Source organism: Schistocerca serialis, chromosome 1 (assembly GCF_023864345.2).
Source record: "Schistocerca serialis cubense isolate TAMUIC-IGC-003099 chromosome 1, iqSchSeri2.2, whole genome shotgun sequence".
Taxonomy (NCBI): Eukaryota; Metazoa; Arthropoda; class Insecta; order Orthoptera; family Acrididae; genus Schistocerca; species Schistocerca serialis.
Window position 1 is genome coordinate 428,824,367 of NC_064638.1, and position 20,284 is coordinate 428,844,650.

At 42.5% G+C, this 20,284-nt stretch overlaps 1 protein-coding gene across 1 annotated transcript in view; it reads left to right on the forward strand.

Annotated features, from left to right (window-relative positions):
* LOC126480976 (CLIP domain-containing serine protease HP8-like) overlaps positions 1-14,418 on the forward strand; it is a 37,076-nt gene extending 22,658 nt beyond the window's left edge. Inside the window, exons 6-7 of the mRNA XM_050104454.1 lie at positions 1,475-1,576; positions 14,108-14,418. Coding sequence (XP_049960411.1) covers positions 1,475-1,576; positions 14,108-14,418 — 413 coding nt within the window. The remainder of the gene's footprint in view (positions 1-1,474; positions 1,577-14,107) is intronic.
* Positions 14,419-20,284: the final 5,866 nt, after the last annotated feature.

Genomic DNA, 20,284 nt, shown 5'->3' on the forward strand with positions numbered 1-20,284 from the left:
ACAGCGTGGACGTGAACCGTATGTGCAGTTGACGGACTTTGAGCGAGGGCGTATAGTGGGCATGCGGGAGGCCGGGTGGACGTACCGCCGAATTGCTCAACACGTGGGGCGTGAGGTCTCCACAGTACATCGATGTTGTCGCCAGTGGTCGGCGGAAGGTGCACGTGCCCGTCGACCTGGGACCGGACCGCAGCGACGCACGGATGCACGCCAAGACCGTAGGATCCTACGCAGTGCCGTAGGGGACCGCACCGCCACTTCCCAGCAAATTAGGGACACTGTTGCTCCTGGGGTATCGGCGAGGACCATTCGCAACCGTCTCCATGAAGCTGGGCTACGGTCCCGCACACCGTTAGGCCGTCTTCCGCTCACGCCCCAACATCGTGCAGCCCGCCTCCAGTGGTGTCGCGACAGGCGTGAATGGAGGGACGAATGGAGACGTGTCGTCTTCAGCGATGAGAGCCGCTTCTGCCTTGGTGCCAATGATGGTCGTATGCGTGTTTGGCGCCGTGCAGGTGAGCGCCACAATCAGGACTGCATACGACCAAGGCACACAGGGCCAACACCCGGCATCATGGTGTGGGGAGCGATCTCCTACATTGGCCGTACACCACTGGTGATGTCGAGGGGACACTGAATAGTGCACGGTACATCCAAACCGTCATCGAACTCATCGTTCTACCATTCCTAGACCGGCAAGGGAACTTGCTGTTCCAACAGGACAATGCACGTCCGCATGTGTCCCGTGCCACCCAACGTGCTCTAGAAGGTGTAAGTCAACTACCCTGGCCAGCAAGATCTCCGGATCTGTCCCCCATTGAGCATGTTTGGGACTGGATGAAGTGTCGTCTCACGCGGTCTGCACGTCCAGCACGAACGCTGGTCCAACTGAGGCGCCAGGTGGAAATGGCATGGCAAGCCGTTACACAGGACTACATCCAGCATCTCTACGATTGTCTCCATGGGAGAATAGCAGCCTGCATTGCTGCGAAAGGTGGATATACACTGTACTAGTGCCGACATTGTGCATGCTCTGTTGCCTGTGTCTATGTGCCTGTGGTTCTGTCAGTGTGATCATGTGATGTATCTGACCCCAGGAATGTGTCAATAAAGTTTCCCCTTCCTGGGACCATGAATTCACGGTGTTCTTATTTCAATTTCCAGGAGTGTACATTCAAAACTTTTCCGTTGATGTCCTCTCCTCAAAGCTGCCTATGAATTCAATTTCCTCTGTTTATAGTTCCGAACTGGGGTTGGGAAGCCCATAATTCACTAGGTGTCAGCAGCTTTCGTTTTCACCTTATGTATTCCCTCTTTTTCATTTTCTAATGTATAAAAATTGTCAATTATTTTTTGTATCCAGTATCGATAAAATTTAGAATTGTTGTATACAGTAAGGATGTCTGTAGCTGGAATATTTGCTAACAACTTTGTTAATTTAATATTCTTAGAGACACATTTCTTAAAATTCCAGCTTTTATCACACCAATCTGTTTGCCGGTGGCTCCTGAGATGAAGCAGGCGACATTCGTTGGGAAGAATCTTGTTGTGTCTGGATGGGGTGACACCAGAGACGGTAAGCGCCTCAATTTGTCAACTGCCGTGGAAAATGTATTCTCAATAAACGAACAATATTATTGAAACTTCCTGGCAGATTAAAACTGTGGGCCGGACCGAGACTCGAACTCGGGACCTTTGCCTTCCGCGGGCAAGTACTTTACCATCTGAGCTACCCAAGCACGATTCACGCCCCGTCCTCACAGCTTTACTTCTTCCACTGCTCCAGGAGAGCTTCTGTGAAGTTTGGATGGTAGAAGACGAGGTACTGGCAGAAGTAAAGCTGTGAGGACGGGGCGCGAGTCGTGCTTGGGTAGCTCAGATGGTAGAGCACTTGCCCGCGAAAGGTAAAGGTCCCGAGTTCGAGTCTCGGTCCGGCACACAGTTTTAATCTGCCAGGAAGTTTCATATCAGCGCACACTCCGCTGCAGAGTGAAAATCTAACTCTGGAAACAATATTATTGTGTAGCGTCATCTTGAGTGAACCTCGGCACTCTTATTTTGGGTTAGCTACTCATTATTTATTGACTGAAATAATAACAAAACAAAACGTACGGTATGGCGCCAATCTGAAGATTGGCAACAAATGCTCCAAATTTTAAAATGGTTCTCAACCCCTCAGAACATCTTTCTCTCTTTTTCCTACTGACATCATCCATATGGGTAAAATGGACAACATAATATGAGTATATTGTAAGTTATTGTTGTCAGCATAGGGTAAATAGAAAATTATTTTTATGAAATTTCTGGTCAGGGAAGTAAAGCTCGATCATCAGAATACATGAGATTATAACTGCAATGGTGATGGTATTTTTAAAGCTTCTGGTTGTTCACTGATATTCCTTTTTAATGTGCTCTATTCAACTTAGTTCATGATTGATTTTATTGATCCTAGTATGATAAATCCAATTGTGCAACCATCTTGAAATGCAGTCTTATATAATGACCATCACTGTGTTTGACGTAAAAGACTTCTTGGTGGTGAAACAGGCACAACTAATCTTTCACTGTTCTTGTGAAGTGTTTCATAGATATTAACAAGACATGTTATAATATGAAAGTTTATTTGCTCAGAATTTTAATAAATTCTTTGTACGTTGTGCACCGAGCAAGGTGGCGCAGTGGTTAGCACACTGGACTCGCATTCGAGAGGACGACGGTTCAATCCCGTCTCCAGCCATCCTGATTTAGGTTTTCCGTGATTTCCCTAAATCGTTTCAGGCAAATGCCGGGATGGTTCCTTTCAAAGGGCACGGCCGATTTCCTTCCCCATCCTTCCCTAACCCGAGCTAGCGCTCCGTCTCTAATGACCTCGTTGTCGACGGGACGTTAAACAACACTAACCTAACCAAACCTAACCTGTCCGTTGTGCATGATTACATCATAGCTCTTCGCAGATAGAATAACTTTTCTCATAGGTACTATTACATCTGTTTAAGAGATTATATGCTGTAAAAAGAGTTACCAAGAAGATTTAACTGCCCTTAAAGAAATTTATGTGGTGTATTTTCAGAGGATGATGGCCAGAGATGTATTTTGAACAAAAATTAGATTATGTAGAAGTCAGTGAAAACCATTTTCCCGGCTGCTGTTATATTTAACTTCCCTTCCATAACATGAAAGGTACAAAGCGAAGTGAGAGTTAAGGTTAGTTCACAATTTATATGTGTGTCATTAGTCGTTCACTGAATTTGGTGCTATTTACGTACTCTCCATGTGATCTGAATGGCTCCTACTTACACTGTTTTGCAATAAAATCCTGAAATGTCTAAATCCAATTAGAAAATTCGAACCTAAATTGTCAGGCCGAGTGCGCGTTAACCAATTTGTGGACATTGCAGTATACGCATTTTATGACCTCACATGCAGGTTGACTGACTGTGCAAATGATGAAATTTAATTCGTACATTTCGTGACACTGTTTTGTTATCCATCAGCATTATCTGGCTGTCAAGAAAATTGTTTTGGTTAACACACCTCTCCAGCGCAAGTAATTCTGAACCAGAACCACTACATTTTACAAGGCTGAGTGCACTCTGTTGCCCTCCTATCAGGAAAAATCCTTTGCAGAACTATTCAACTAACTTACGTACACTCTTTAGTAATTTCCACATTAGTGTAACAAATCTATTTCAACTTTCATTAATACATCATTTTTGTTTCATAATATTGGGCACCCGCATGAACTACGAACCTTGCTGTGGTGGGTGTCTTGCGTACCTCAGCCTTGCAAACAGCGATAACAAAGGTGCAACTACAATTAAGAGTTGCCTGCTGAGCGACCAGACAAATGTATAGTTGCTGAAGAGGGAGCAGCAGCATTTCCAATAGTTGCATGGACATCTGTCTCAATGATATATTGATCTTTTTCGTAAAATCAACCAACATGGTATTTCTGTGCTGGTACAGTGAATGGCTAAAAGCAAGGAGAAACTGCAGCCTAAATTTTTTTTTCTGGAAGCATTCAGTTCCACTGCATGATTGAATTATGATGGCATCCACTTGGGTAATATATTCAGGAGATAAAACAGTCTCCTAATGGATTCCCAGGTGCGAACTACTCAGGAGGATTTAGTCATCAGGAAAAACAAAACTGGAATCCTGAGGATCGGAGCTTGGAATGATAGATCCTGTAAGCTAATAGGAAAATAAGTTAGAAAATCTGGAAATGAAAACAGGTAAGTTGAAGTTAGATAAGTTCAGTGACAGACTGGACAGGACTTCTGGTCAGGTGAGAACAGGATCATAAAAAAATATTACGACAATATGAATGTGGGTAAGCTACCATGAATGACACAGTGAATACATAGAGCTGTGACCAGCTCAGCAGTAAAAGATTACATGCCAACTAGCGCTGCAAATAATGACTAGATTGAAAGAATATATGAAGAGATAAAAGAAATTATTCAGATAGGTTAGGGAGAGAAAAACTCAATAGTTATGGGGAACTAGAATTTGCTAGTAGGAAGAAGAAAGGGAAAAAGAGTGGGTGAAACTGGCTGGGCTATGTGTTGAAAGAGGAAGCAACCTGGTAGGATTTAGCTCAGAGCATAAATTAGTCGTTACTAACACTTAGTTTAAGAATCCTGAATGAAGATAGTATATGTGGAAGGGACCTGGAGAGCTGGAAGGTTTCGGAATAATTAGAGAGAGATTTTGGAATCACATTTTAAACTGATCATCATTTGCACTGACTGATGTGGTGTCTGAAAAATATCTATTGTTTACGATTTGGAGATTAAAACTAAAGAACTTGATAAAAGGTAGACAATTAAGGTGATGGGACCTGGATAAGTTGAAATAACCAGAGGTTGTTGAGGGTTTGAGGCGGAGCATTAGGCAACGATTGACTGAAACAGGGAAAAAATATAGTAAAAGACGATGGATAACTTTGAGAGAGGTAGTGAAGGCAGCAGAGTTTCAGATAGGTAAAAGACGTGACCTAGTTGAAATGCTTGGCTATCGCAGGAGATATTGAATGTAATTGATGTAAGGAGTGTAGTATCCTTGTCGAGAGTCTTGTACCATTGGAAGCAAGGGAGTGGATGTTACTATGGGTGGCTGGTATCCTCTTTCTATAACACAAAAGCATACGAGGGCCGTATGGGCCCATAAGGCCATGAATCTGGGGGAAGAAAAGCAGCAGAATCACGGGGCAAATGACACCCATGACTTTGGTTCTGGTGGCGGTTCAGCAAACCATCGGAACCTGCAATCAAGTATATAACAGAGTCAATATGTACCTGGATCATGCCTCCTTCCCAGCGCCCACAGTTGCCATAAGCCCTGAGAAAAACAAGATCGCGCGGCGCAAAGCGATAGTTGTGGGCCATTGGCGCCGCCAGATGCTGCGGTGAGTGTAGCAAGTGGAACAGCGTCCTCTGGTGGCGCCCATACAGAAGTTCCGCCGGTGATAGTCCGTCTCGTGGGTGAGAGCGTTAAAAGGAGAGAAAGAACTGGAGCACTTTTTGTTCACAAAACTGTGCAAAATCGCGCGAAGTGAACTGTGGTCCACTGACCAACACTTGTGCTTCTGGTAAACCTTCTATGCAGAATATGGAACACAATGGTGCTACGTGATATGGTGGGAGCCATAGGCACAGTAAATGGGAAATTGCTAAAAGGGTCTACCACTATGAGCCAATGAATGTCCCAAAACGGCCCTGCAAAGTCAATGTACACTCGTTGCCATGGCGATTGCGTTTGCGGTCAAGCTGAGAAGGTTTGTGGCGTACGGGATTGGTTTTCTGCGCATGCGCGACACTGTGACGTCAAGTGGCCGCGATCGAGCAAGGATCGACTCGACCTGAAAAATCGGGGCCTGGTTAAACATTGCACTAAGGTCTGCAATACTTTGGGAAGTGATGAATCAGAGTACTTTAAGATCTCTTCCCATGTTCTTCTATCTGGGATGCTGAATATTATTGCATCCCGTATCATGAGATTACTGTAAAAGTTGCTATAACCACACTTAAATTTACGCTTTCTAGTCATCCCCGTTAATTCTGTGTACCACTGACGGTACATCTGTTCCGGCTTTTTCTGCAAACGAAATAACTGATATCTAGCTGCATCTACTTGGACTTGCTGGTCATAACACTGAGTTAATGCAATGATCACTTGATCGTAGGTGAATTCGTCGGGAGACGTAGTTGGGAATAGCTTTTGTATTAAGCTGAACACTGCAGACCCCGCTATCGAAAGGAAGTATTGAACACAGTGAACTTGACAATGTGCTTGGAAATGGGTCAGGTATTCGTGCCATTCCTCTTCTGCATCCAACAGTGGTATGCTGGTCGGCGGCACTTGTTGGGCTGGCTTGTTGGTCGGTTGTGCAGCAGCCAGTAGTCGCTGTACCATCGTCAGTAGTTGGTTCAGAAACTGAAAAGCTTGTGTTACATCCACCACATGGGCCGCCTGCGGCTGTGGCGTGAGGGCAGAGGTGGGAGGGGCGGGGAATTCATGATTCACAAAAATACGTTACAGCAAAAAGCAAGCAAAGGCTCTGAAAAGTGAAATTAGATCAGTTCATCGGTTCTCCCGTTGGAATACATGCAAGAAAACAACAAGTCAGCAAATAGAAACGAGCACCTCAGCAAGCTACAACACAAGAGAAGCAAGCAAACTCATCGTCCAAGTTAATTATTTCGATCGTCACTGAATTATCCTCGACGCCACTGTAGTAATCTCATTGCCACTGTAGTATCCTCGTCGCTACTTTAAAGTCTTCTACTGTAGGAAGAAAGGGAGAGGATGCTATTATGAGTGGTCGGTATCCTCTTTCTGCAACACAAATGCACATGTGTATCAACACGTTCTTTATTTACATGAACAGATAGCTGCTACTTAACTTTAATAGAGTGTAGTGTTGTGGTACAAGCTCATCCGTAATAGTCCTCTTTCAGACAATATAGACAATCTGTCTATAATCTGACACTATGTGCTGTTGTAGACTGCAATAACTATACCCGCTCCGCAAGTGGACTGACAGATGCCAAACCAGAGAGCGAGTTAGTGCGTCAGTGGCTAAGCCAGTGAGCCACTACAGTGAGTTAGTGCCAGAGGCCCTCCAGTCAACGACGGTGGTCTAAATACTTGCTGTCGAGAGGGCGTTGTGATACTTGCAGGTGTGTGTGTCCTTGGCCTCTCCCCTGATAGACGTGCTTCATCCAGCGCCTACTATCGATCTTCGCGCAAAAATTTTGCTGACCGGTGTGCTGGCGACAGCTTACGCCAGCACAAGGAGAAAATACAGAAAGGCAGGGAACGAAGCAGACGAAAGGGAATAAAAAGCCTAAAAATGAAATTGACAGAATTGCAAAATGTGTAAGCAAGAATGGTTTGAGGACAAAAGTAAGGATGTAGAAGTACATATAAGTGGGGGAAAGACAGACACTGCTTATAGGAAAATTAATGAGACGTTGGAGAAGAGAAAAGTAGATGTATGAATATCTAGATCTCAGATGGAAAACCAGTAAATATCGTGTGACTAAGGCCTCCCGTCGGGTAGACCGTTCGCCGGTTGCAAGTCTTTCGATTTGACCCCACTTCGGCGACTTGCGCGTCGATAGGGATGAAATGTTGATGATTAGGAGAACACAACACCCAGTCCCGGAGCGGAGAAAACCTCCAACCCCGCCGGGAATCGGACCCGGGCCCTTAGGATTGACATTCTGTCGCACTGACCACTCAGTTACCGGGGGCGGACGGAAAAAACAGTGATAAGCAAAGAAGGGAAAGCTCAATGTTGGAAGCAGTATATAGAGGTTTGTACAAGGAAAATGACTTCAGGGCGGTATAACAAAAAGGGAAGAGGAACTAGACGACAAGACAGGAGGCAAGATGCTGCGAGAAAGTAAGAGAGCATTGAAAGACCTAGGCCAAAACAAGACCCCTGGAGTAGATGACACTCTGTCAGAACTGCTGATAGTTTTGTCAAGGCTGGCTTTCCAAAGACTATCCCATCTTGTGTGCATGATGTATGACACAGGCCAAACGCTTTGACTTCAAGAAGAATGTAATAACTTCAGTTCCAAAGGAAGGAAGTACTGACAGGTGTGAATGTTATCAAACTATCTGTTTAATAAGTTACGACTGCAAAACATTAACAGGAATTTTTACAAAAAGGCCGGCCGGTGTGCCGAGTGGCTCTAGGCGCTTCAGTTTGGAACCGCGCGACCGCTACGGTCGCAGGTTCGAATCCTGCCTCGGGCATGGATGTGTGTGATGTCCTTAGGTTAGTTAGGTTTAAGTAGTTCTAAGTTCTAGGTGACTGATGACCTCCAATGCTAAGTCCCATAGTGCTCAGGCCGTTTTTTTTTTTTTTTTTTTTTTTTTTTTTTTTTTTTTTTTTTACAATAAAACCGGAGAAACTAGTAGAAGTTAACCTCAGAGTAGATAAATCAGTTCAGAATCTGGAGAAAAATTAGGAACACACGAGGCCATACTGACCCTGTGTCTTACCTTCGAATACAGGTTAAGGAGAGGCGAACCTACGTTCATAACATTTGCAGAATTGGAGAAAGCTTTTGACAATGTCGAATGGAATACACAGTTTAAAATTCGGAAGATGGCAGGACTAAAATACAGGGAGCGAGGAGCCATACACAGGTACAGAAAGGAGATGGCAGTTATGAGTTGAGGGGCATGAAAAGGAAGCATTGCTTCAGAAGGAACTGAGACATGGTTGTTGTGTGTTTCCAAGCGTTTTTCAGGCTGTACACTGAGCAAGCAGTAAATGAATCCAAGGAGAAATTTGGAGAGCAAACTAAAGTTCAGAGAGAGAAATAAGGAATTTCAGGTTATCTGATGATATTGTCATTCTGAGACAGAGCAATTGGATGGAGCGGGCAGTGTTTTAAAAGGAGGATATAAGATGAACATTAGAAAAAAAAGGAAAGGTACTGGAACGCAGTCAAATTAAATAAGTTGAAGCTGAAGGGACTAGATCTGGAAATGAGACAGTAAGAGTAGTAGATGTGTTTTACTATTTGGGGAGTGAAAAGATATAAAATGTAGAATGGAAGTGGCAAGAAAAGCTTTTCTGAAGAAGAAACTTGTGAACATCTAAAACACTTTTAACTGTTAGGAAGTCTTTTCTGGAGGTATTTAACTGGAGAGTAGTATGGAAGTGAAATATGGAAGATCAACGGTTTGGACAAGAAGAGAATAGAAATATATGAATGTCGTGCTACAGAAGAATGATGAAGTTTAGATGGCTTCATGATATAAAAATCGAGGAATAACTTAAAAGAATTGGTAAGAAAAGAAAAGTGTGGCATAGCTTGACGAAAAGATAGGATTTGTTGATAGGACACATTCTGAGAAATGAAGGTAACATAATTTAGTACTGGAGGGTAGCGTGGTGAGCAAAAATTGAAGAGGAAGACCAAGAGATGAATACGATAAGCAGGCTCAAAGGAATTTGGTTTGCAGTAGTTATTCAGAGATGAAGGGGCTTGCACAGGATAGAGTAACAAGGAGAGCTGCATCAAACTAATCTTTAGACTGAAGACAGCAGCAAGTCTTTGGTAGACAGTGCGGTGAAATTAGAGGGAGTGCAGATAAGTATTGTCTCTGAATTTTTATGTGAAAACTCTTCAATCTATTTAAATAAAAAATGTTATTAACATATTACATCTTTATTCTTCAAGTCTATATATTTATTTGTCAATTTAGCGCTCTGGCGACGAACACATTTCGCCCAACAAGAGACCAGTTTGTTGACCCAGTCACGGCAGAATGTTTAAGTTTTTGATGGAGTCACAACCTTTGCTTGCGCGGCTTTATTAAGTGAAACCCTGGAAGGCGTTCTTTATGATTTGTAAACAAATGAAAATCAGATGTTACGCCTTACACTTCAGAGCCCTGAAGCGGCTGAGGGCTGCAAATATGTAGACATCAAGAACGAAAATGTGTGATGTTAATAATCTTTGGTTTATTTCGAAAGCTTTCGAATTATAAGTTCGGAGGCACTGTTTTTCAGCAAGGCTTTGTACATCTTTTCACTGGACCCGAAATCACTTGGACAATAAAACAAAAAGTCTGGAAGAATTTTTTTATAATAAAGCTGTTTCGTAAAGTAATTGAAGCATTTGTGGTAACTTCTACACATCGTCAGGAATAGCCTTTTCGTGCACTGAGACTTTTTGTATTTCTTTTTAAGCTTAGTTGGTTGCACTCTGTCTCTTGTCGTTCTTACGTTTAGGTAACAGTTCTTCTATGCTGTGCAGTATGATACATAATATATTAATGTCAGAGTACGTAGCAGATGAAGCTCAGTCACACAGAACCACTGCTTTCCACGTGAGTTGCGACGTGGAGTAGCTGCGCGGTCTTTGGCGCCTTGCCACGGTTCGCGCAGCTACCCCGTCGGAGGTTCGAGTCCACTCTCTGGCATGGGTGTGTGTCTTGTCCTTAGCGTAAGTTAGTTTAAGTCAGATTAAGTAGTGTGTAAGCCTAGGGACCGGTGACCTCAGCAGTTTGGTCCCATAAGAACATACCATAAATTTCGAAATTTTCCCATGTGACTGGTACATTGTGGCTGTAAAGCAATGGTTATACGTCACATTATTACCTAAAGTCAGTTCTTCCAAGGAAGATGAGGCAATCGAAACAGCTAATGGGGTGGTACAATCTACGATGTCACACTCTGTGCACACTTAATCAGAAACACAGATGTGCTGGTTTGATTGCGTAGGTGCACTTTATTTAATACCGTGGAAATCACCTTGTCTTTCCAAAGTTGTTTGTGACATAGCTATAAGTAACAGACACATTAATCTAAGTAGTTCGTAGCTTAAGATTTTTGCTAAACATCGCCACTGTATATTTTATGCAATGTCGTTACTGCTGTTCAAGAGAAAGTATTCTTCATGCATTCAAAGGGTCGCAAGAACATTTGATTAGTTCAGGACTAAATAAAAGAAAATCAACTACTAACCAGTTTCTTCCGTTTTATTATTGTATTATTAAAAATCAGCAAGATATATAAATTTCCCTAAAGACTGATTCCTGCTGTCTTGGAGAAATAACGGAGGACAGGGACCCATGTCCGGAAAGTCATCTAACGATGCTATAGAGTAAAGAGCATCCAAACCATAGGGGACAACGGCTACTTCTAAACGTCCCTTTCGACGACAAAGGAGAATTCTTATGCTCTACAGTATTGTGACGGGCGTAGGCGCGATTGTTGCAATCTGACGACTTCAATACTGACAGTCCCATCGTGAGGAATTCCACTAAGTAAACGTAAACTTGGTCCATAGTAGGCTGCAATGAGATGTTCATTTAATCGTGGGATAAGCTAATTTCGACTAAGCGTCATTGTCAAGCACAATTGTAATATTTGTATTTCATGTCATTTTCAAATCTGTCTTAATTACAAGTACGAAGTAGCCATTTTCCCTTTATTTTAACATCGTATTCAGAAGTTTGCTCTATGTGCAACAACATGTTGTTGTACATAGAGAGAACTTCTGAATACGATGTTAGAAGGTGTCCCTGTAGTACGGATCCTTTCGTAAAATGACGGAATATGACTATTTCTTACTTGTAATTAAGTGTGATTTGAAAATAACATGAAACAAAGATGTTACAAATGTGCTTGACAATGACGTTTAATCGAAATTAGCTAACCACACGATTAAATAAACATCGCATTACAGCCTGCTACGGGCCATGTTTACGATTACTGAGCTTGTGGAAGCTGTGGATCACCACAAAGACAAAATTTTAAGTTCCGTTTAGGTCTGTTAGGGCACAAACATACAATAGCTGCAGAATAGGTGGGACAGCGCGAGGTGTTCATCCCTGTTCTGTAGCGACATTAGACGCTCCAGGCATGGTTTCTTATCCCCAAAGCACTTCTCAAGACACCCTTCACAACCTGTCGAAGGTGGCTGGTGTCGTTTCGTTACACCCTGTCTGTATATTCGCTCCTCACAACACCACAGCAACTTTTAGAAGTATATTACAGTTTTTGAATCACGGTCCTATGTTAAATCAAGCTTTCCAATGACACAACTCAAACTGTACCACGTCCTTCGAATGCAGATTAATATTGATAGTAGAAGAGTGTAATGACAACTAATTTCTCAGGCATAGTATAACAGAGAGTTGCCGGAACACTAAGTTACGTCTGAACGGAGCGTTAATGTGTGCCTCTGCATCTATACTCCGAAAACCACTGTAAAGCATATAACAAAGGTATTTTGCATTGTACCTCCAATTAACGTTTCCTCCCTCTCCATCTGTGTTGGAGCTCAAGAAGGATGACTGGCTACGTAGCTCTGTGCGGTCTGTAGTTGAGCTAAACTTGCCTTTCCTGTGCAACGGTAACGGTACGTAAGAGGCTGTAGCGTATTCTCAGATTTCTCAGTTAATACGGATTCTTGAAACTACGTTAGCAAACTTTAGGGGGAGAGTTGTTTATCTTCAAGCGCCCGCCAGTTGAGGTTTTTCGGTATTCCCAATACTCACTGCCTAATCCAAACAGACCTGTGCCGTTACGTGCTACCCTTCTTTGTATACGTCCAGTATCCACTGTTCTATTTCCTGTGGATCCAGTATTTTTGAACAGTAATGGAAGAAGGGTTGAGCGAGTTATTTATAACTAATTTCTTTTGTAGACCCCACAAACTGTTACACCCAGTTTTAAGATGACTGGTTGTTGTTGTGACTCAATGATAATACTGTGAAGAGATATACATTTTATGCTTTCTCAGTCGCACATTTAAAGCAAATTGCTAATCCTTACACCAAACTGAAATCTTATTAAGAATTTGCGAGGATGTTTGAAACGTTCTGTGACAGCACATCTGATTATTTAGTGGAAACTACACAGTACTGCTACTAGGCAGTTGCCTGTGATTGTAAAGTGCATGGCGTAGGTTATCTTGTACCGCTAGTAGTCGTTCGCTTTCCTGTTCCTTTCACAAATGGAACAATGGAGAAACGACTGTCTGTGCCTTCATACGAGCCATGACTTCTCATTTTCTCTTCGCGGTCCGTATTCGAAATCTAAACTGACTTCAGTACACTAGAACTGAAGTCAGCCGCAAATGCCGGGTCTCCAAACTGTCTGAATGGTGCTTCGTGAAAGGAACATCGTCTGCCCACCAGGGATTGGTATATGAGTTCACAGAGCATGTCTGTAACGCATCTTTATCGAACCTCCTGGTAACAAATCTAGCAGAACGCTGAATTGCTTGAATGTGTTTCCTTTAATTTGACCTGATGTAGATCCCAAACACTCAAGCAATACTCAAGAATCGGTCACACAAATATTGTATTCTCGGTCTCCTTTGTAGATCAGTTACGCTTTCATCTAATTTTCCCAGTAAAGCAAAAAGGACCATTCACCTTCCCTGCTACTGACGTGAGGTCCCTATTCTATATCATGCCGTTTTGCAACGCCAAGACATTTAATCGACGTAACTGCTTTAAGCATCACACCACTGATACTACAGGTTTGTTTTTCTTACTTATCCACATTAACTCACATTTTTCCTACAATTAGAACCAGGTACAATTCGAGACACCAAATAGACATTCTGTCTCACTTATCCTGAATCGCCCAACAGTCACTCGATGTCGACACTTTCCCTTATGCTACAGCATTATCTGCGAACAGCCCCAGACACCTGCTCATTGTGTTATTCAGTCTGGTCCTATCGCAATTTCCATTGGGCTCTCTTGACAGTAACCTTGTCTCTGACGAACACTCACATCCAGGACCCTGTGCTAGGTTATATTATGTAAGTATCTGAGCCACTCACGTATCTAGGAACCAATTCTGTTTGCTTGGACGTTCTTTAATGGTGTGCAGTTGGGCACTGTATCAAATGCTTTCAGGAATTCCTGGAACGTGGAATCTCCCTGTTGCCCTTCAGCTACAGTTCACAGGATATTGTGTGGGAACAGGGCCAGCTGAGTTTCGCATAAGTGATGTTTTTAAATTCGTGTTGATTTATCAAAAGACGTTTCATTGTCTCAAGGAAGTCTCTTATATGTCCATGTTTTGGTTAAAAAAGTACATGTTGGTTTACAGGTTACAACACCCCAGTGAAGCTGTATATACAACAGCCGGTGGTGGACGAACAGACTTGCCAGCAGAGGTACTCGCGCTGGAACCGGCACATCATGCCATCTCACATATGCGCCGGCAGCAAGGAAGGCAACAACTCCTGCTACGGCAGAAGTGGCAGCCCACTCATGGCCTTCGAGGGCCAACCGCCCAGGGGTTTCCTCATCGGCGTTGTCTCGTTTGGCCCCAGAGCGTGCATCAGAGTGGACACTCCCACTGTCTACACCCGTGTCTCGTCCTTCCTCACCTGGATACTTGATAACATTAGACCTTAACGTCACACATACGTCACACACCACACCACATTATACCATACAACACATCATGTTGGCCTGTCGTCATGTGCATCGTTTGAGTGGATGCATACAGAAGAGTCTATCAACTCTCAAGATACTAATTTTCGCCTCAGCGATATTGCAAATGAAGAGATATTAACTCAAAGTATGATCTCCTGTCGCGCTGTTTCTCACCATTTCCTTTAAGAAATTCATAGCTTCATTATTAAATTTCCTCTCATTGGTATCGTTATATCTAATTTCATTCTTAAAATTTTCTCTTTTGTAGATTTTTGCCTACAACACACAACATTTACAACAAATTACCACTAGAGGAAGAAAAATGAAATACATTTGCTATGTGATCTACATGTGTTGAGTGGGCTGAGATGATGATTATGACAGAGAGGTTTATCTGTAACTTTTTCTGAGATCCATTCTGTGAAAAGTAAAATTTGTTAAATTTCTGATAACTCCAAAACAGGAGTTTTAGTGCCAAGTCAGACGCCAGAGCTTGAAAGCAGTAGTCTAGAGGAACAAGTGGTTCAATGTAAATGAATACTGTAGTGCCGAAATTATTGCTGTATCACCCGGCACAACACACAATTCTATTCAGTAATACAGCTAAGTTGTCCTTGTTTCTTCTGCATCATCAAGTTCCAGTTTCAAGAATTTAATTTGATGTAGTTGTTCAGACTCAGGTTTGACATCACCAAAGACTGGATTGCTTTGATCATATTTTTGTAGCTCATGATCTCAGAAAAGATGTTTATTTGCGATACTTTATTAATAATGTAGGCTACACAACTTTTTGGGTCATTGCCAGAATGTACCTTCTCTTATTTCCTGTGATACTTTTTGGTGGTGGCACGTGTGGATGCGTTCTCAATCAGGCAAAGTAGTTTTGAGCGTTAAAACCATGCTGTGTGTTCAGAGAATTTTACCAACTGTAATCTACTTCGTTGCCCTTGTACATCGCGGCACTAATCTCTATCATAATTTATACAAAGTGTTACAAAAAGGTACTGCCAAACTTTCAGGAAACATTCCTCACACACAAATAAAGAAAATATGTTACGTGGACATGTGTCCGAAAACGCTTACTTTCCATGTTAGAGCTCATTTTATTACTTCTCTTCAAATCACATTAATCATGGAATAGAAACACACAACAACAGAACGCACCAGCGTGACTTCAAACACTTTGTTACAGGAAATGTTCAAAATGTCCTCCGTTAGCGAGGATATATGCATCCACCCTCCGTCGCATGGAATCCCTGATGCGCTGATGCAGCCCTGGAGAATGGCGTATTGTGTCACAGTCGTCCACAATACAATCACGAAGACTCTCTACATTTGGTACCGGGGTTGTGTAGTCAAGAGCTTTCAAATGCCCCCATAAATGAAAGTCAAGAGGGTTGAGGTCAGGAGAGCGTGGAGACCATGGAATTGGTCCGCCTCTACCAATCCATCGTTCACCGAATCTGTTGTTGGGAAGCGTACGAACACTTCGACTGAAATGTGCAGGAGCTCCATCGTGCATGAACCACATGTTGTGTCGTACTTGTAAAGGCACATGTTCTAGCAGCACAGGTAGAGTATCCCGTATGAAATCATGATAACTTGCTCCATTGAGCGTAGGTGGAAGAACATGGGGCCCAATCATCACCAACAGTGCCTGTCCAAACGTTCACAGAAAATCTGTGTTGATGACGTGATTGCACAACTGCGTGCGGATTCTCGTCATCCCACACATGTTGATTGTGAAAAGTTACAATTTGATCGCGTTGGAATGAAGCCTCATCCGTTGCGCTGAAATGAGGATTGACACATTGTTGGATGAACCATTCGCAGAAGTGTACCCGTGGAGGCCAATCAGCTGCTGATAGTGCCTGCACACGCTGTACATGGTACGGAAACAACTGGTTCTCCCGTAGCACTCTCCATACAGTGATGTGGTCAACGTTACCTTGTACAGCAGCAACTTCGCTGACGATGACATTAGGGTTATCGTCAACTGCACGAAGAATTGCCACGTCCATTGCAGGTGTCCTCGTCGTTTTAGGTCTTCCCAAGTCGCGAGTCATACGCTGGAATGTTCCGTGCTCCCTAAGACGCCGATCAATTGCTTCGAACGTCTTCCTGTCGGGACACCTTCGTTCTGGAAATCTGTCTCGATACAAACGTACCGTGCCACGGCTATTGCCCCGTGATAATCCATACATCAAATGGGCATCTGCCAACTCCGCATTTGTAAACATTGCATTGTCTGCAAAACCACGTTCGTGATGAACACTAACCTGTTGATGCTACGTACTGATGTGCTTGATGCTAGTACTGTAGAGCAATGAGTCGCATGCCAACACAAGCACCGAAGTCAACATTACCTTCCTTCAATTGGGCCAACCTGCGGTGAATCGAGGAAGTACAGTACATACTGACGAAACTAAAATGATCTCTAACATGGAAATTAAGCGTTTCCGGACACATGCCCACAGAACATCTTTTCTTTATTTGTGTGTGAGGAATATTTCCTGAAAGTTGGGCCGTACCTTTTTGTAACACCCTGTATACTGTATTATTGTTACTCATAATTCGTAAGTAGTCATTTGTAAATATATCTTCTTTCACTGCTCAAGTTCATGTAAAACATCATAGTCGAAGGAATGCCTGGTAACGGCTGATTTTAACTCTATATCCCAATCCACATAAAATTTAAGATTTCTGTAGTGTATAAAAAGGATGTTTTCTAGTTAATTTCTTATGTAACGTAGTTAATCTCTCATGCAAAGTACCACTGGAGCTCCAACAGTTGCATTTAACTAGTGTGTAACCTGTAAATTATGACTGCCTGTGAATAAAATGTGGAGCAGTTAACTTGACTCTAGTGTAGTAGCAGTGTAACATTTTTTCCATCTTTAGGGTTCTGGGGTTAAGGATTTTTTGCCAAGTACCTCCATTGTTCTTAAAGGGCAAGGAACTCAGTCACCTGAAAGCCAGTCCCACGTAGTCAGTGCAGGCTTCGACAACTAATGTATCTACATTGTCACAGTTAACATTTATTACTGCCAGATGGGTCTTCTGATTCTGGAGAAATTATCAACACATGTGAGGTGAAAGTAAAACTTCTCAACTTGTCAAACAAACTTGCAGTAAATACAGATTTTGAAATATTTGACTGTTCTGGTATAATATTGAAGTACTCAGCTGCCTGTAAGTCTTTCTATTAATGTTTTATTCATGCTGGTTTACAGTTCATGTTTTCAGATTCATATGTTGGTAATTTTTACAAACTGCATTCATAAACATATTAGCAATAAAGCCCTTTATTGTGCCACAAATATTTACGTTTACAGAGTGATAAATTAGTATATGATACCCAATAAACCATATGTCCGATAATGCCATTGCACAATAGCCATCATCGTGCAAGTAACATGCATGCACGTCTGAAAGAACATCGCAATGTTCTTCTTAACAATATCGACACTGCAGTGTCGTATAAATTCATTTCATCTTAAAGTTGCAAGTAGGAATTCGTGGTTCAGCGGGGGCACCGATTTTAAAAATCATCAGCAGTGGAAAATACATGAATGCGACAGAAATTAGGCTTAGAGTAGTGTTCGAGAGAGAAGATGGCAACCCAAAGGTGTGCTGGGTACGTAACGGCAGCTTCAGCAGAGGACTCTCAAACGGCGGTGCAGGCTTCGGCAGCAACTATGGTTACTACTACGACATAGAGAACTTCAGCGTCAGCATCGACGACAGCTCCAACGTCGGCAGTATCCTTGACTTTCGGCTGAGAGATGGGAAAGGAAAAAGTGCAAGCGATGGACCGTGAGGTATAATCGGTGGACAAGCTAGGGAAGCCTGTGATACCGGACGATCGCTGCATCACGGTCTTCCGTCTGGATTACAATGTGGGCTTTGCGACTAGAACACGATTTTCCTTGCCGATAGATGAACGTTCACTATAATCCGAAGAGAAGTTACGGCGAAGGAAACACTAACGGAGAATGAAAATATAAACTGAACATACAGTGGACATGGTGACTTTCGTAGTTAACCCTAAGTACACCTCTGTTCATTGTCAGTACTATACTACTTGATATGTGTAAACAATCCTGGACTCCCTCGAAGAGGTGTTGGCAATATTCTAGCAGAGGTAGTCAGTCATTATCATCTTCCCATATATGTATGATTTTTGTAGTTCTATCATGTGGACGCCTGCAATGGGTACTTTTGATGTACAACATTCAGTTTGTGTTATAATGCCTGTTCTCACAATGTGATCGACTCACGCAGATATTAATACATGGATATATCGAAGTCAGTTTCCACAGATTTCATCTGATTTGTAGACTGTGTCTTATTGTAAAATGTTGAATCAGCATTCTGACCAATACTGCACGTGACCTTCATCAGGATAATTATACAATGTGTTTAAAAATTGATGTCCGTAAATGTATGGAATGTGTTTCTGAACCACAACAGAATAAAAAGTCCATATGAACTTAGGTTCGAAAATCGTTCCTTAGTGAGTCGTAAAGGTTTCTGATAATTCACCAACATACGTTTACAAAAATTGCTGGAAGTGACCTACTCCTCCTTCGAGGCTCGCCCTGAGCCTATATTACACGCTTTGCCCACCGGTAATGAAAATTCCTGGAGTGCATCTTATTTGGTGAAATGAGTTTTAGATACACTCTATCAGAACATCAATATTAGGTAAAGAAGCTAATATAATGAAGGATTTTAATGACCCCACGAGTAAAGATCCAATGTATTAAAATCTGAAATAGGTAGGGCAGGCTATGCAGGAATTCCCCCCGATAAATATCGATTTGAAAACTGGTTATCAAAAATCACCAAACGTTTAAAATGAGATGGACCATTATTGTGCGTGAATCATATCCGTTAGATGATGTCAGGACGTAAATTACAAGTAAATGAAGCACTTCATTTCTGACCAATCGTTGGTATTTTATTCTAATTGTCGGAAGAAATCAGGAGCAATAAAATGATCATGAAAGATTTGCAACCCAAATATTGATCCTGAACAAAAGACTATTCAACTTAAAACAAATGCCAAGACCATCTGTAAAGAAAACTATAGATAAAAATGCACGTTTGAGGTGAGTTGTAGAATCATCGTTCATTGCAGGGAATTCATTGACGAAGGAAGCAGGAAGGAAGACTGGGTTTAACGTCTCATCGACATCGAAGTGATTAAAGACGGAGCAAAAAAAAATGGTTGAAATGGCTCTGAGCACTATGGGGCTTAACATCTGTGGTCATCAGTCCCCTAGAACTTAGAACTACTTAAACCTAGCTAACCTAAGGACATCACACACGTCCATGCCCGAGGCAGGATTCGACCCTGCGACCGTAGCACAGAGCAAAAGCTCAGACTGTGTCAAGAATGGGGATGGAAATCGGCAGTGCCCTTTCAAAGGAACCATCCCAGCATTTGCCTGGAGTGATTTAGGAAAATCACGGGAAACCTACTTCTGGATGGCCGGACGCTGATTTGAACCGTCGTCCTCCCAAATGCGATACCAGTGTCCTAACTACTGCGCTATCTCGCTCGGAATTGATGAAGGATTATTGGACTATTGTTCATATTCACTCTTCGTAAACTTTTTCTGCCAGTAACACACCACTACATTCACACCAATATGAACACACAGTACAATAAAATGGTCACAGCTGCCGGAGTGTTGTGTAACCGTTTTGCAGTAAGCCTTGGTGTACGTATCAATACAAGTTAGGTAACAGATTCGAGATTCAGGAACGTTCCGCTTTCCAGTAATAACTGCAGTTTTCGTTCCGATATATCTGATGTACCAACTTGCATTCTCGTAAA